The sequence below is a fragment of the Corvus kubaryi genome, unplaced genomic scaffold (genome assembly GCF_017639235.1).
Source record: "Corvus kubaryi isolate FWS band 111438036 unplaced genomic scaffold, C.kubaryi_AGA036_p1.0 37397, whole genome shotgun sequence".
NCBI lineage: Eukaryota > Metazoa > Chordata > Aves > Passeriformes > Corvidae > Corvus > Corvus kubaryi.
Window position 1 is genome coordinate 6549455 of NW_024581136.1, and position 18120 is coordinate 6567574.

At 40.4% G+C, this 18120-nt stretch overlaps 1 protein-coding gene and 1 long non-coding RNA gene across 5 annotated transcripts in view; both read right to left on the minus strand.

Annotated features, from left to right (window-relative positions):
* Positions 1–3930: 3930 nt before the first annotated feature.
* On the minus strand, positions 3931–6993 carry LOC121670988. The gene is made up of 2 exons (XR_006018352.1): positions 6296–6993; positions 3931–4114 (listed from the first exon to the last, which is right to left on the minus strand). It is a non-coding gene; the product is annotated as an uncharacterized LOC121670988 (long non-coding RNA).
* A 2900-nt stretch (positions 6994–9893) lies between these two features.
* The window catches only part of TFDP2 (transcription factor Dp-2), a 57161-nt gene continuing 48934 nt past the window's right edge, over positions 9894–18120 (minus strand). For all 4 annotated transcript variants that reach the window (XM_042042061.1, XM_042042060.1, XM_042042059.1 and 1 more), the window contains one exon: positions 9894–17578. In XM_042042061.1, coding sequence (XP_041897995.1) covers positions 17410–17578 — 169 coding nt within the window. In that variant the 3' untranslated portion in view covers positions 9894–17409. The remainder of the gene's footprint in view (positions 17579–18120) is intronic.

Sequence of the window (18120 nt, forward strand, 5' to 3'; positions counted from 1 at the left end):
TGCCATGCCCCACTCCCCCTGCCACCACTCACGTGAACACACACACACACAGGGTTACGGGGAAGCTGAAGCTTGTCAAGAGACAAAATGAGCTGTAAGACTTTATTTACATCCATCATGCAGTAGATAAAATGGTCCCTTGAGGACAGATGACATGTAGCGCTGACTTGCAATTACTTCCAGCTGGGGATGATGCTGCTTCTAGAACACTGGTAAAGAAAACTCTTTCCTTTTGTACTGAAATGTCTGCTGTAGTAGTTGCCTAGCATCAGAGAGAAAATTCTTCATGCAAATGAAGAGTAGAAGGAAGAGTTGTAGACTAAAGGAGTTGTGAATCAGTATGGGAACAAAAACAAAAGTGGGGAGGGGGTATTGTATTGTTTTTTGTATGTTCAATCCCCTGCACCCTGCTTCTTTCTCAGTAGGAGATTTGGAAAGGAAAAATATATTTCTCTGCACCAAGCCCCGTTGAATGATTTCCTACAATTTTTTAAATACAGCATTCTCAGGAGCCTGGTACTGAACCTGGATTTACCCTATTTAAGGATTTTTTTCTACCTCTCTGTGAAGCTTACTCATCATAACTTTTGGAGAGATTTGAGTTAAATAGAGCTTGAAGCTTAACAAGACTTTGGTCTTCTTAAAAGACAAAAAATGAGATTAGTCTCCTGTGATGGAGAAAGTTATATAATTTAAGGTTTGCTGGAAAAATCCCAGATGCTAAGAGTATGTGGGCAGCTCTGAGTATGGATTTCAAAACCTCAGAATACTCAAAGATTTAATCTTAAAGATTTTTGCAATTATTCAGAGCTTTGATGTCCCTGCTAGTGGAAGTGCCAATCATCATCTTGCTAGTTGGACATTTTGTTAATACACCTCAGCATTCACACTAAGTCTACCATCAAATTACTGAAGCCTTTTAATGAATTTATGTTTACAGTTTGTGTTAGTATACCTGGAAACTAGTACTTTTTTCCTTAGAGAAAAATCATTCTGTTAATGTCATCTACATGAAAAATCTTTCAGTTAGACAGATGGGGTTTTTTTGGACTGTATTAATAGAATATGCAGAGCATAAATGTGTTTAGAAATTACTGTTCAGTTTTGTAGGTCAGATCCAGCTCTGTACCTGTTGAGAATAGAAAAAGCTTCACCTGCAATGGGCAGAACTCTGGTCTACCTTTGCTCCAGGCTGTTACTAACATGGAAATGGCCTGAGGTGATCGTGTGTTCTACCCATGTACACTGGGGGAATATAATTATTTCATTTAGTTCAGCCTGTCCTCTGCATCAGTACTGAGTTGTTTTTCTGGTTTGGTATTTATTTCTTTTCTTGTAGGTAATAACACATGGGGTTTCCTTCCAGTTTCCTTTTGAAGAACATCGCTTCTGTATTGGAAGCTTTATTTGTATTAACTGTGGTGAGGGGATAAATCATTGAAGTAACTTTTAGCCTCAGCTGTTTGGCATCGTGAATCTTTGTCCTGATGCTTGTTTGGTTACAGATGTTGGGCTACACACCAAAAATGGGACTCTTACCTTAAAAGTTACCTGTGAATAGTCAGTGTTTCTGTAGAAAAAGATTCCATCATAGAGGCCTCATTTTACATTAGTCTTGCAACAGAAGTTGCCCTTCAGTTAAAACATGTAAAACTGCCATTGTCTTGTTAGAAGAAGCATTTTAATATAGAAAAATCAGAGCCAGTTCCTCTGTAAGATACTTTCTGCAGGTTTTCTTCCTGTCTTAATGGGAGGAAAAAAAGTCAGAGAAAAGCTAAGTCAAAAATTCAGGTTACTGCAGTTTGAAGTCTGTTAATTTGGTGATTGATTCTTAATGTAGAATCATTAGCAGAGCTATCAGAAAATCATTGACACGAGGGTTACTAGAAGCTTGAATGTCACTTGAATGTAGTTTGGATCAAATAGCTCTAATAATTTATGACAAAAAGTAAGACTTCTTTTGTCTCTTTAAATCTCAGGCAAGCAACTAAGGAAGCCACTAAAGGAAATTTCAAAGTTTTGTTCACTAACATGTAATTAATTTTTTTTATGTGGTGCAACTCTGAACAGTAAGTATTGCATGGAACTGTGGAAGCAGTGCCTCATCCTGATTTTTCATTACCTGAAGGGAATTGCTAAGACTTTAATCTGGATTTGGCAACAATTCCTTTAAAAAACTCATGGTTATCAATGTATTTGGAACAAAAATTTCATACTCAATTTTAGAAAGTTTACTTAGCTCTGTATATTGTGTATTAGAGAGGATGATCTTCTTTTGAATTTGCTTTACAGTTGTATGGAATAAAAATGTGTCCTTCCAGTATCCAAATGTTATGTGACTTGTGAGCATATTGATGCCATTTCTACTTTTCTGACACAAGAGAGCCCCTACAGTGATAACTCCTCCAGGGTTTATTGTCCCTAACGAGGTCTCTCTTAAACCCACTGTGGCTGCAGATTCTAACTTCAGAAACTGCCACTTCACTCCTAATTACAAGTGGGACAGATGCACTAAACACTATAAATATTTTAATGGCTCTTATTTAGAACCAAGTTGTCTTAACATTTTAAGTGTTCTTGTGAATGTGAAAAAAACATAATGCATCAGAGCTTGGGTGAATTTTAGTGTAAGGAATTGGGTTTTTGCTTAACATGTGACTTTTTTTTTGAATGTGATAGGGCTGCTCTGTCTAGGGGCTAATGCCAAATGACTTAGTCAACTATACCAGAGCATTTTTGCCTTTCGACTTTCAGGAGAGGTTAGCACATAATTAGCACAGCATCTGTAATTCTGTAGGTTTCTCTCTAAATTTGTGTTGAGAAATTGCTTGATTTAAACATTACTTAGAAGTGATAGTAAATTTCAGACCAATTGATTTAAATGTTAGTTTAAAACAAATTCACAGATAAGATTACAAATCTTAATGTGCTCTTGAGAAAAGTTGCAGGAATGGCTCAGCCTTCTTTTAAGAGCAGCTCATTATTTTGTCCTCTAAATTGCATAGTAACTTGTTGGGTATAAGGAAGCTTATTTTTTGAAGCTGATAGCATAGAAAGGTTTGCGCTGAGGTTCAATGTGAGGCATTAACCTACAGGTGAAGCCTGAAATACCTCTTATTTTTATTAGTTATCTTAAAGGACACAAAACCAGAACTCGGTGAATAACAATATTACAGAAAACCTCTTTTGTTTGACAGAGAAAGTAATTAACCCCAAAGCAAGAGTATACCAAAATGCTTGGAGTTTTCAATAGTAGTAATAGCCTCACCTAAAGCTGAGGCATTGCAGGAAAATAGTGAGAGAAAAAGATCTTTGGGGCACTGTAGTAATAAGGTACAAATTAGACTGAAATGGCAGGGCAAGAATGATAACTGTCTATTAAAGTAACCAGGTAAAGCAGCTGTTGGTGAATAATACTGGATGTCATTTGGCCTTAATAGTTCTGTCTGCATGGGAGAAGTCAGGATGGTGTGTATGGTGATTGCTTCAACCATGCTTAAAACATGCCTTAATAACAGAACCTGGGGAGGGAAAAAACCAAAACCAAACCAAGCTTTCCAGCATTATTCTGAAGATCTACACAGCTCTGTAGATCTTGGACTTCAGTGTAGTTTGCAGGGACAAGTGTCTGCTGGCCCACTCAAACAACTGTGGGCAGACACCTTAATCAGATTACGAATTTGAAATTTCCACACAGTGAAATGTGTCTGGAGTCCTGTTTCTCATGGGGGAGAGGGAAGAGATAGAGGGATAGTAGTCCCAATTTCTTCTTGCTACTTCTCCTGTTTAAGGCTTAGTTCTAATTAATGGTAGGAAAGATTCTGTATGCTGTCTTTCCTTTAGCAGTGTTAGGTCGCTCTTAGTAGTGTTAGGTTCACGCTTGGTAGTGGAAGTAATAAAAGAGTATCAAAGATTCTCTTTGATAAGACCTTTAGTTCTCAGAGACCTTCCATTTATTGCTGGAGTTTGGGAGGATGTGTAGAAGAAGACACCTCTCTTCTGAACACAGACAGGTGGGACAAAAGAAGAGATCTCTATACTGCTAACGAGGTCATGTTTTATCATCAGTCACACACCAAGCTCTCATTTGAGGTGTTCTTCAGGGAACTGCAGCCTAGAAGGGCCAAGAAAGAGCACGCAGGTCAGTGCATATGTAACAGGTTACTGACTTGACCATTTGATCACCTTTTTGAAATAACGTGCAGTCTCCAGCTAAAAATAATACATATGATGATTGAGCTGGATGCTCCTAATGGCTTGACAAATACCTTGAAAATTAAAGTCTGTTTGTCCACCTGTATTTTAGTGGATCCATGTGTTTGTCTAAAAACTTGTGCTTCCTGCTGCAGTGTCACACTGTCAAGCAGAAAGCTGCTGCAGTGGATCTTGTGTTTCCAAGTGCCCCAATGTGTTAAAGTAGGTCAGAAATTGCATAAGATGCCATTACTGGAAACTGCTGTAGGCTGACTTGCATATGAAAACTCAGCAGTGCAACTAGCAAATGCACTCTGACAAAGAGAAATGCAGCCATGGCTTAAAACATGACAAGAGAGCTCTCTGAAATCTCCCTAGGATATGAATGGCTGTTGGAATCGTGAGATGTCTTTGCCCATTCAGTTCATGTTCCTGCTATCTGCTGAGCCAGAGCTGCCTGCCTGGCTTGTCATGGGGCTCACATTGTTCTTGTCTGCAGGGAGATCAGGCACATGGCTTCTTAACTCCTTCTGCATCGCAAAAAACATGTTCTATGTTCCCCTGCTTGCCAACCTCCTTGAGAGCAAACATACACAGTGCAGAGTACACTGCCAGTCATGTAAAGGCAAGAATCCGTAGTAGCTCTTCCACTGACTGAGTGGTTGCTGGTGTTTAGTAAGGGCCAGTGGGAATGTGGGGTAAGTGCACAAGCCTCTGCAGTTTCTGCTGTTTAACACCAACAAGCCCAGGGAGCACTGAGCAGGCTACAGCGTGTGCATTTTTCCTCTTCCATAGCGCTGTTTCAGAATGCTTCAGCACATTCCTGGATATCCAATTAATGCAGTATTTTACCTTCTTTATAGAGTTACAAAAACGTCAATGGAGAAGGAAAAAAAAATTCTGAAAGTACCTTCATCAGTCCTCAAGGTGCCTGCTTGTTCTGCTGTGTGTGCATCCTATGCCCACAAAACCAGACCCACTTGGTTAGGAATGTCTCTTGGCTCACTCTCTTCCATGCCCTTGTACTTCACTACATTTTCCCTTCAGATATTGTATCTTTTAAGAATCTGAACGTTGGAAAGGACAGTCTCCTGTTTTGTTGGGGTTTTTTTGCTACTGGTACTTTCATATAATCTTTTCTAACACAAATTTAACCAATTGAATAGAAACAAGAAAACTCCCAGTTGAGGGGATTATATCCATTAATAAGCAGAGTGGGGTATATTTGGCTGCAATTATCTTTAAAAGTTATTATAATATTTTAAAATTATCTTTTAGTTCAGTGTATAACTGTGAATGGTTCGTAAGTCAGAAAACATACTGCTTGGTGATGCATTTTTCCAAAGGTTTAAAATATGGGTACTCCTCCATGAAATGAATGAGTTTGCAGTTATTTCTGAAAAATCTTCAGCAGCCGGGACTGCTTTATTTCCTGGAATTGTTGCATCTCTGGTGGTATATATGCCCATTTGTCACCTTGCAAATCACCCATTTCCAATAGATAAATAGATGGGTCAGTATCAACCATCTCAGGAACACACACACAATTGTACAGTTAGGTGGGCTGGAAGGGTCTGCAGTTAATTTACAAACCTCAGCATGTCTCTGCCAGTGCAGCAGCTTCTGCTCCTCATTTTGCTGCTCAAGGGCCAACAAACAGTGGTCTGATAAATGCTCTGATATAGTTGACTCAGTCATTTGGCATTGGCCCCTAGACAGAGCAGCCCTATCACATTCAATCTTAATTTAATAGACTTAATATATTGCCTGATGACAGAAAACGGTAGGTAGAAGCTTGGCAGAACATGACATAAAGGTTTGTAAGCCTAGATAGAATGTTTAGAACTTGGCTTTAGTCATGCTAATGAGATGATGAGAAAATATCAAAGGTTAGAAGGTTTGAAAGTAATAACAATAAAATCCTGGGCTTTCCCCTGGCTTACATCAGCCTGGGCAACCTGACTGCAAATAGCCAGCAGCTGTGTTAACCTACATCTCACACGAAGCTATCAGCAACAGTCACAGCAGCTTTTCCTACAATTTGGTTAATTTAGTATTAGTAATACTTAATGACTTTGTTATGGTAATGTGGAAGTGTTACTTTAGTGTTAAGATGCTGTGCTGACTCCAAACTCGTCAGAAATCAGGGATGTTTGTAACAAGGCGGATTTAGCAGCTGTGTGTCCCCAGGTTCCCGGTGCGCCAGGCCCCGCGAAGCTCGGAGCCGCTCTCGGACCTGCGGCCGCTGGGAGCGGCGCTGGCGCGCGCGCGGCCGTTACCGGTGAGGGCAGGGGGCGAGCCCGGGCCCCTCACGGGGACGGAGCGGCGGGCGGAGCGCAGGTACCGCGGGCAGGGCACGGACAGGACAGGGGCAGCCGTCCATGCAGGGTCGGTGGCGGAGCGGGTGCCGTGCCCGGTGGTACCGGAGCCAAACGCCGCCGGCCCGCCTGGGCTCGGCCCCGCGGGCGCTGGGGCGCGTTCCGGCCCGTGCGTATCCCTGGAGCCGGGGAGGGGAAGGCGCTCAGCGCGGGGCCCGCTCCGGAGCGGGGAGGGCGTGCGGAGCCTGTGCGGGGCGGTGGCGGGACGAGAGCGCAGGGGGGGCTTTGCTGGGCAATGAGTGCGGAAAGCGGCACAGGCTGGGCCACTGCCGGGAGCCGAGCGGTCCGGGGAGCGCAGGTGCCCCTAGCGCTCACGGGGGCAGACGTGGGAACTTGGCAAATACAGGCCGGGTCCTCAAGACGGGGATGCAGTTTCTTGGAAAGGAGAGCAAATATGGGTGTTCTGGTCAGAGGCTGTCATTCCAAAACAGTAAATTTAAAGCACAAGAACTGCCTCTTAACAAAATACACGAACATGCAAACAGTCCTTTTTCTGATGCTTAACTAAGGTGTGGCCTTAAGAACATGCTGGCAGTTGTGAAAGCTTCACGAGTTTATTTTTTACACCCCGCTTAAAAAATAACTCTTACCTTTAGCACAGAGCAGCGTGGGCGTGGTGTGGGCAGTCAGCGTGGGTAAGCTGGGCTGTCTGTGGTGCGTTCGCACCCTGCCTTTCCGTGCAGGAACTTGTTCTCCATGCACTCAGCCCAGTCCTGTTACTGGGAGCTCTGCTTGCTGTTTTAATTTCACTCATCAAAGCCAGAGGCTTAAATTGTGCACAGGCCAATGCTAGGACATTTTCGTGAGGTTTACTCATTTAAAATGTCTTTTAACTTCTAAATGTGCCAAGACACTTATGTCCTTGTGGTGCTTATTTATTAAAAATAACTATCTTGCTTATGCCAGCAGCTGCTGTAAAATGCAGTCTGCTGCCTTCTACATAATATGGCGTTAAATGGAACTTTTGTTATTTAATATTTGAAAAATAATGTTCAGTTAATGGTGGCAGACTAATTGAGTGTAATATTTGTATGTAATATTGTTATTGCTGCATAACCTGGACTTTAATATCAAGATGATGAAAACTTGGGTTAACACAGGTTATTTGAACCAAGGGAGAGTATTGGCTGTGTGGTTTCACGTATTGTACCAGAATGGTGCTTAGATAATTTTGCCATTTTGTAGCTCTGTTTGCTGCCTTATGCTGGAAGAAGACAAACCCTTCTGTTTGCTTACTTCTTCCTTTTGATGTCATCTCATTGTTGCAGGTTTTTATATCACTTCCTGCACAACTTTGCCTGGGACAATGGTTTTCAGTTTTTTAATGGGTCTGTGAGTTCTCTGGGTGGCTGGTGAGGGATTCTTGAAATGTTACAAAACCGAGCCTGCGGTGAGTTGTCCAGGGGCGGCTGTAAGAACCAGTAGGCAGCAGTGCCTTCAACAACTTGGGATTTTCAGTCTGACAGACTTGATTTAACCTTTGTGACAGATGGGAAGTTCTGTGACATATATAGGAACAGTTTCTTCTGTTTTGTTACCCCTGAACTGTGGTTTCAGCAAGGAGACAGTTCCAGTGACATTAGGTTTTTCAGCCCTTTGAATGTTTTCCAGTCAGAGGCCCGGAAAAGGAATTCAGTATTATGTAGGACCCCCGGAGCAGCCGGGTCCCTCCCCGGCAGGCGAAGGACGGGCACTGCAGCACAGCTGAGCCCCCTTCAGGAGCAACCTACACGGATCACACGCACTCAGGGGCAGCACTCGTGACATGGCACTCGGACAATGTAGTATTGTTCACATTTATCTCCTGTCCTACACTGGGGGTTGAGACAGAGTTTAATGAATAATAAACCTACACAAATTTGGGGGTTTTCTGGTTTTCCTGAATGTTTTCAGATATTTTTGCTTTCTAACAGAATGTGTGGAATTCAAAAAGATACAGTTTTAGAGACTGTTACTTTTAACCAAGGACAGTATTTGTTGTTGTCTTAATGTTTCCATTATTAGCACAGAGCACCTTAATCCTACAGCAGTTACCATTGCTTGATTCCTTTTTTTAGGAAACATGCAGATTTACTTATGTGAAGAAAAACATAAACTAGTTTATATGATGATATCTGGTTGGACAGTCAGAGAAACTCTAACCAAAAGTATTTGTAATTTCAGAGAGCATTATCATGCAGACTTCTTAGAGATCCATGATGAGTACTTCTTTCTTAGAACAGATGAAATGGGCTTTTATGCTTTCACATTTTCTTGGTTGCTTTGTTGGGTTCTTGGGGAGGAGATCCCCAGCTGAAAACAGCACAAAGAATGAAGGATTCTTTAGAGGAGAGTATTTATTCCAACCAGGTTCACCATCGGCTTAATGTTTCAGAATCATTCTGATAGCAACTTATGGAGCACTGACACAAAAGAAGGTAAGGATTTTTAGACTTTTTAAACAAGCATAAATAAGCCCTAAATACCTTTATTGCTGATATAAAGACTATACCCTCTCATTTCTGCAGTCATGTTTCTTGCCCATAGAAAACACATTGCAAGAGTTTTTAGCTGGTTGTTAGCCAAATCTGTTAGTGAAAATGCCTTCCCAAATATGCCATTGCATTTTAGATGAAAGGGGTTTGTGGTAGAGTTTGTATTTATTACACAAGAATGAACTCAGAGTTTTGCGAGTCTTCTGCTATTGTCTTTAACCTCTTCTTTTAACTGGTTTGAGATTAAAAATAGTGAGTTGTGGGTCTTCTGTGCACATGGGGAAAAGCAAGCACCGTGACATTACTCGGTGTTTTCGTATTTGGCAGAGCTGGAAAACCAACACAGAGGATGAAGAGGGACTGCATTTAATGCTGCCTAAATTCTTGTCATGTGGATTCTTGCTACCAAAATAGAAGGAAGGGGTTTGGAAGGATATATGTTTAGAATCTATAGGTGTTTGAAGGGTGTTCAACGGGATAGAGGATCTAGCATGAAACAGGGGGAACACACCCTGTTTCTGGGGCCTTCTCTTAGGTATAGGTTAGGTGTGTATCTTGAATGGATAGGAATGATAATATCCCTAAACATTTTGTGAGTTATCAAAATGTAACCATTTCAGAAGCCCAGCATCTTTCCCTGGACAATGACATAAGAAGTTTTTCTGAATGATCAGCCAATGAGGATGCCATTGCTAGACTGTGATATTTTCAATAACCAAAGGATGCAATATTTCCTATGTGAAGTAGGGCAGTTCATTTTTTTTGTAACGAGGTGCACATACTGGCAGTGGTAACCTCGAGTGACCTTTTTTCTGCAATGTTTTTCTCAAAGACAAGCTCCGTTCTGTTGCCTTGAAATTCTTTTATTCAGTTCTTCTACAGTTAAGGTTTACATTCCAGTCCACAGAAAACTGGATGTTCTTCTCCAAAGCATACACAGCTTTCACCTCAGTCAGACTGTCTGCTCCCCACCCCCATTTACAATGTACAATTCCCACTTGCAGCATTTTCAGTAAACATGGGATCAATTGAGTATACAGAAAAAGCTTCTATAAAATTTCCATTAAAAAAATAACAAGTTTTTATTTACAAAGTGTTTGCTACTACAAAGTAATATTTCCTATTGGTTCAAATATACTATTTGCTAATGCCAGTGTTCCTATTAGGAAAGTAAGACTTTGTATATGCACTTTTCTGTATACATTTTTCAGTGTTTAAAGCACATAAAATACTACCACATTCTTTTTTTACACTACTCCTAGCCACGTGCAATGTGGCAGTAGAAATTAACACTATTTGATCAGAACAAAAAATCAACATAGCTTAATAGCAGACTTTCTGCAAAAATAAAACTTCAGTCTATAATTTATAGGTATTTGGAAAGAAAGAAATCTATGGAGAATTCAAAAATATGCAGCAAATGAAGATGAATGGGAAGCTTGGACTGTCCTGAAGATAAAAGAGTTTAGCACAAGAAAAGGGAGAAAAATTTCCACTAAAGTGTTTGTGTGACGCTTTGTGCCAATACACATGTTGGGAGAGCAAGATAAGTAGATTAAAAAAATTAATTAAAACTTCAAATCCCATATAATTAGTATCCTTGTAATTGGATTTGCCTCTTCCCACCCACCATGTTTACAAACCCTGCTTTGAGTTCAGCATTGGAGGTCATAAAATAGCTTTGTCCATGACTGGCCTTGTTCTTAAAAAAAAAGTTTTATTTAATTTAAAAGTTAATGGGCTTTCAAGTGGTTTCTACATTTTAAATATAAAAAGGAAGTGTCTCTACAATTTCTTCCATGTAGAATATAGTGGATATTAAAAAGTGCTACTGTAAGGGGGGATGGAGGGCCACACGTGACTTTTCTACCCCTTGCTGCATGTTGTAGCACCTTCAGAACATGGGCTGATGGCACATGAGCATTCACTCATTACCAAGGACTCATCTACTGCCAGATGATTCCCCAGGTGCCAACAAACATGTCCTGGTGTAAAACTCTGCCTGTGCTTGCTGGCCGGTTACTCCTGATGCCATGTAGGATATGCAAACACAAAGGCTGTGCCTTGGTCCCAGGGCATGAACGAGGACAGACTCACATCCTACTTCTTACAGGTTTGTTCGGAGTAGGATTAATTTTTTTACAGTAGCTGTTTGTGAGATACAGTGTCATAACATTTGCATTATGCTTCTCTGAAGTATTTTTCATGTATACAGCATGGCCTTTAAGACAAGGGAATGTGCCAGAAACTTGTATGATGGATTGTGATTCATTTTGTGTTTTCCTGGGGAAATTCTGGGAGAATCCCTGCATTAGTACAACCAAATGTACTAATTGTTAAAGTTACAATAGTAATTTAACAACCCACCGAAACGCCTGGAGACTGATTTTGTGGACTTCACCTTTCCTGATCATTTTAACTTTTGTGGCCATTCAGAGTAGTTGTATGTGATCGTAAAATGTCAGCAGGAAGGGCTGTGGATATGTGGTGTTTTTTTCCTCTCTGGCTGCCTGGCTCATGCAGCTGGGCAGCACAAGAACCAGGCAGTGTGAGAACGAGTGTTTCACTCAGCCTGCAGAAGGAGAATGGGCTAAAGCCAACTCACCAGTAAAGACTCATTTTGTCTTGGAAAAAGTTTCTGCATAGATGAGTTTGATCTGCATCTACAGCTGGATTTAAATTTGACATTGCTGTATCCTGCTCCCCCATGGTGTCCATATATCTAAAGTACCTATGCCTGGAGAGTGTTGAGTACTTAAGAATGACATTTAGAGAAGTCAGATCTAAGTAACTGCACTTGTTCTAGCCAGTACAGAAGACTAAGTAGAGATGTGAGTTTGGGCTACTGGGAGGTTCCTGTATCTGCTTGGAATTATCATGGCCCTGTTACAGATACTGACCTGATCCAGGTCAGTCTGCTTAGATCCTTAGATATCCTTAGATAAATGTAGAAGTATTTATTTGCTCCATGTTGTTCCTAAGCAGGAGGCTTTCCTTTGGGATTTGGATGCTTAGATCTCAGATGTTACTTCTGTCCAATTCTGGGAAAGGATTTTTGGTGTCCTGCAGTTTAGGTGGATATCCTAAATGTTGGATTCTAGGGTACTGTCAAAAATATGGAAGCAGAAAGAAAACAGTTTGGTTTTGGCTGATCTCTGGGGTAGCCGGACAAGGTAGTATTAAAGGTGGAGAGTGACTGTACAATCTCTGAAGAGCTGTGACAAACAGCCCCTTCAGTTGTTACTGTCAGACTGCTTTAATGAGCATTCCCACCCCTCACTGTCAGTGCCAGCTGGGGAGAGATCCATAGATGCCACCTCAGGCAATCAGACTGAAAGATCTGGCAGGTTCTTGTACATGCAGCTCTACAGTGACTTGAAAAGATGGTAATCCTTTGCAGATGGAATGAAGAACTGGGAATAACATTGGTTATGAGTATTTTTTTGGCAATATACAGGATCGGGGGAGAAGAGTTACTCACAGCCTCTTAAAAACACTCACCAGACAAAATTTTAACAGCTAAACAGGAAAGAGATAATCTGATTTGGGAACTTTTAAGTCTAAGGAATGAGTTTCAGGAAGTTTTATGGTATCAGGATTGGGTTATGTGAATACCTGCCAGCAGAAAATTAAGTACTTAAAGCTGTTCACATGCTCAGGTAGGTGTGTGATGTCCACAAATTAACAAATGATTCATTGGTGTACTGCTTGCAGACAGAGGCCAGAATTCAACAAGTGGCACATTTTAAAGAACAAAACCTCCATAAACAGGTCCTTGGCCTCTCTCTCCCCTGTTCATCACTAATGCTGCAAGAGGCACCACTTCCCAGTGCTGACAGCTGAGACACCTTTAGCCACAAAATAGACCAGACCTCCGAGTGACCCAACTGCAGCAGAAGGATGTCACCCCAAAGTATGGCTATTACTAGAATTTTTAAAGTCACAAATTAAAAGTGATTTAAATTTAGTAGTCTTCCCCCAGCTCATTATATCTGGTTATTTAATATCATCATGTTCCTGAGAGATTCTTGGCAATGAAAAGATATAAATGAGGTGGCTCAGGCAGAAGATAGCTTGTTTTGGTTTGTTTTCTCTAGACCATACCCTGTGGTACTGGCTTTGTTTTTATATGAATCCAAACCCCAAGCATCTTTAACTCACTAAAAGGAAAGTCTTTACAATCAACTGCCTGGATTATTTTCAGCTGAAAAGGGCCAGTTACTACAGAAAGGAGTATTACCCAGAGTTCAAATGTGGTTAAGTTTCAGCCATGCTCTTGAATTAAAATGGTGGATTGGTTCAAAAGAAAGAGCACTTGAGCTTTTAAATCTTAACTGTGGAATTCTAAATTCAAGCATCATTTCATGTATGAACATGAACTTGAAGGCCTCATTTTCCTTTAAAAAAACAAAAGGATTAAAATTTGGTTATTAGGCCTTTTTACATAATGTTACTTCAGGCTGACATAGTGGATCAGCAGAAGCCCTTCTGTGGAAATTCTGTATTGTCAGCAATTTCCAGCTGCTCAAAAGGATTAGGGGTATTTGCAAGCTGTAGTTTAAAAATTAAAACCCCTGAACCAAAATGGAAACACCTACAGCGTGGCTTGTACTGGGTTTAATGGTGTTAGTTGAAGTCATACTCTCAGTTAAAATTGTCTTATTTGCTTAGATGCACACACTTTCTGAGATTAGGTGGATTGTTGGCATTAATTCCAGTGTTGAAATGAGAACACTGGTGCACTTTAATACAATTTTAAATACCAAAATTCACAAACATTATGTCAGATTTCCACATAATAGAAAAATGCTGTCTCCCATTTGTATTTTGTCATTTAGTTAGTGGAGCTGACAAGTTTTTCTAAGTCAAATTTAGATCTTTCAAGCACCACAAAGTCAGTCCAGAAATAAAGCTGTTTACTTCACTATAGCTATAAAAGCATTTACATGCAGCATTACATTGCTTGCAGCCAAGTGGCTTTTGAATGTATAAGTGAGAGAGTGTTCCAAGACACAGAAACATCACTTAAATTTATCTTAAATGTAAGTTGCATGGAAATTTAAATGTTAAGGTTTCCTTATATGACGTATGATCTAGTACCAGTTGCTGCTTGATTCCTGTCAATGAATGTCAGGGCTATTGCATGAGACAGGAGAAGATGATGGGAGCTGAATAGAAAATGGGAAAACCAGTCTTGGTCATGACCATTTTATTGTGGAAAGTGTCTGCTGCCTCTCAGCAGGAGGGAGGGCCTGTGTGCTGAAGCAGCTGAGCACAAGCACTGCCATGAGCTTAGTGTGAGCTCTGTGGTTTGTTAATATTCTCAACCCCCTTGTTACTCACAATTGCAGCTGCCTTTAGTGAGGTCTTGCATTTACCTGTTTTGGTTTGTGGTTTTTGTGTGTGTGTTTTGTTTCTTTTTTAAATATGGCAGCTAAGATCACCAGGAATGATTGAAAGGCTTGCCTGAGATCATACACAAGTGACTATGGCTGGATAAGGCCCCAAATTCTCCTAGTTCCCAGACTTTAGTGTAGCCACAAGACCACAGTGCTTTAGTTGAACTTCATCCTCAACTGGTACTTGGCACAAAGAAGCCCAAGGAAAGAATTTACTTTTGAAGTCTCTTCTAAATGTTCTAACTTGTTTTGTCCTTTGTATTCAACTAGTCCAGGAAAAGTAACTTGTAAAGGCTTGGTTCAACTGTCAAATAAATGTTATGTGCTCCCACATTTTTTATTTTTTATCTTTAAATTTGATAGCTTGATGTTTGCCAGAAAGCAAGCAGCTGTGCAGGCTGCAGCTTTGAAGGGCACAGACATCAATGGAGGAAAGGTATCATTGAAGATCTTCCCCCTGTAAAGCCCACTGACTGCTAATAAAATACATTCCATTTCTGGAATGTATTTTTTCTCTGGAATGCCTTTTTTTGCCAAGTTCTTATAGTTCAAAGTGCTGCTCTTTAGGAACTGTTTAGTGTTTTGCTGATTTTTCTTTTTACACAAATCTTGAGTGGGAAGTGTGAAGAAAGTGTGAAGTTAAATGTGTCCCTAATGTATTGTTGGGGGGGAGGGAGGTATAACTACTTTGGAAGATATTTCCCTCCTTAAGAATTCCTTAGGATCATGCATATGTAACTTATCTTTGATCTGCCCTCTCCAATGAAAGCTGACTGACAGGACAGTTTTTGAAAAAGCAGTGAGTTTTTAAGAATGAAAGTGATTATCTGTTTAAATGAAAGGTCATTCATGAAGCTGACAATTCCATAGTAGTATGTCTGGAGTACCTGTTCCCTTCTCCCCCCATTTCAAAAGTGAGGCACTTTGCTCAAGTGCACTGACTCTCTCAGCAAGAACATTGTTTTGTATCTGTAAAGCTTTCTTGGTATAGAGGTAGTGTTACAGATTCGGTGGAAGTGAGGGGGTGTAAAGCCCTCAGTCTTTTGTTGCCTGTGAGCCATGAGCACAACATTGGCTTAACAGTCTTGCCCTAAGGCTGAATATCATGGTGTTTTTTAGTTTGTGCATTTGCAACTCATTTGTGTAAAATAGATAGCTCAGTCAAGAGTCATACTTACTTACTGGGGCTGCCCTCAGGTGGTACTCAGGTGCAGGAGTTTGAACTATCTGTGAAAAGTTTCTGTCTGCATGCTTTAGTTTGTAATGTAAACATGCACATGGTGCTTGTCTGCTCCTCACAGTTTTACCTGTCCTGTGAGCAGCCAGTCCTGTGCTAACTCCTGCACATGGCTAGGCAGCTCTCGAGCTGGAGCTTCATTTTCTCTCTGTAGCTCAGGCTTGGTGCTTCTGGATCTCGCTGGCCTGAGTGAGTGCAGGTTTGGCTGTAAAAGATGATGTGACATGGCCCAGGCTATGAGAGTAATGCTCCCAGCAGCCCAGGGACAGTCTGCTGCCATTGCTCAGGTGAGCAACAGGACAAACTGCCTCATCTCCCAGTGCAGGAACAGAGCCAGGACAGCTGCCTCAGACAGATGAGACACAGGGCAACTACCTACAGACAGTATAAAAACTGAAAAAGATTTACCTAATGAAAGAGTTAACTTAGAGACTAGTTAAAGTCCTGGATGCTGGAACACCATGGGAAGAGTACATCTACAGTGTATTTTGCACTGATATTCAAGTTTTGTGTTTTTTCAAAAAGGTGTTTATGATTGGATGTGATGTTAGCTATGGAAAACACGGCCTCCTGCTGCAAGTCTAATGTAACAGTTCACATGGAATACATGTTATGTAATTTGAGCCATAGATTATTTTAAGTGGTTTGATACTATTTTCAAAGGTGCATCAAGGTGAGTGCAACTGAAGCTACTGATAAGAAAGTCTGTCAGAATCCAAGCTGACCAGTATGCAAAACATGAAATGATGTACTGTTGACATTTTATTTTTTTTCCCTAAGGGCCTCAGCCTATGACTTTAAAATTTATATGACCTGCCCGCCCCAAATTTGAAAAGATTGCCTTGAAAACATGCTGCCTGAGATCCTTAACATGGTAGGAGGCCTTTTTAAAAAAAACAACACATGCTCTAACATCAAAGGGTTTATATAGTTAGAACAGTAAAGGAGAAGCTACACTGAATACACTGTAATCTAGAAATACAATTCTTTAATCTTTTTCTTGAAAAAGGCTGGTGCAGAGAATACTGGTTTTTTTCCTGACTGTTTTAATAATGGCTAAGAATAATCACTTATAATAAATTAGGTTGGCAATATAAATGAACATACGAACCTTTTATACTAATGTTACTTTTAGAGTATCTAAAGTGGATTTAAACTATTTCAAGATTCATTTAATCACTTGCAATTTATATTACTTTAAGAATCTTCTATACAGCAAGTTGAACAGAAAAAAAGCAAACATTTGAACAGCCCCTTTTCGCTATAACCACGTTCATACAAGATAGTTTTAAATAACGATTTTGGCGCATTTGCGTGTGCTCTCTCTCCCCCTTTTTTTAAAGGCAGCACAGCCAAAAGACAATGCAAGAATTGGCTTTTACTGACTGACTGACTCTGTTCTCCATCTGAAAAAGACATGGGGAAGACAGAGGTGTGAGTCCCAGAATGGAAAAGATGAACTTACGGTTTACTTTGCCAAATCTCCAGGGACTTTGTTCTTTTCCTCATTTGTAGTTGATAAAACCCACTTTGCTCTGTCTCTGCATGTCACTCTGTGTTCAGTTATAAAATTTTTCAATTTCAGCTATGGATAAACTTGTTTTGAAGCTTCCATTTTGCTTCACTGAACACAGTGCAAACCAAGGCAAGAAACCAATAAAATCCAAATAGGAACTCCCATTAAGAATACTTGAGCAGCATTTTGCATATTCCATTTTCTACTGTCCTCATTCTGGGGAGGAAGAATCCTCATCTTCATCCTCTTCCTCTTCCTCGTTGAAGGAGCAGGGCGTCTCCCCCCGGGACGCTGCACTGCTGGACTGCTGACTGCTAGGGGCAAGCAGCTGCCCAGTTGCTAAGGCCACTTCAGCATCCAAACACAACCCTGGATTCTCACTAGCAAAACAACAGAAAGGGTGAAATTTAGAGGGTTTCTCCTGAGGTTTTACGCTTTTTCTTTTTGGCCTCAGCTCTTCTGTAGTCAAAGAAATGCTATGAACAAGGAAAAATCCCTAAGTGTTACAGTAAACACAGCTATTAGTTAGGAGAGCTGATAAAACATTGGAAGGTTGCATAAAAAAGATTACTAGGTGACTTTTTTTTTTCATAAACAACTAGTAGAATTGCTTAAGCTGAAGAACAAAAAAAGATATTCATCACCATTTCATTAATACACAGAAATGTTTGCAATATAAAATGAAGCTATTAAATGCTATGAGAAAGAGCCTGTTAAAAAAAAAATCCCTATTTCCAATTTTTTATGCTACAGGTAAACTCAAAGTCTGGCTGTCGAGGTGTATTTTAGATTGGCTTTTTGCACATGGTGGTTGTTTGATTGTTGGTTTTTAATTTTAAATTCTTATTAAGCTGTGTGGACTAAACTACTTTCATGAGAGCTTAAACAGTAGTGCATTTAGACACCAGACATTCTTATGCAT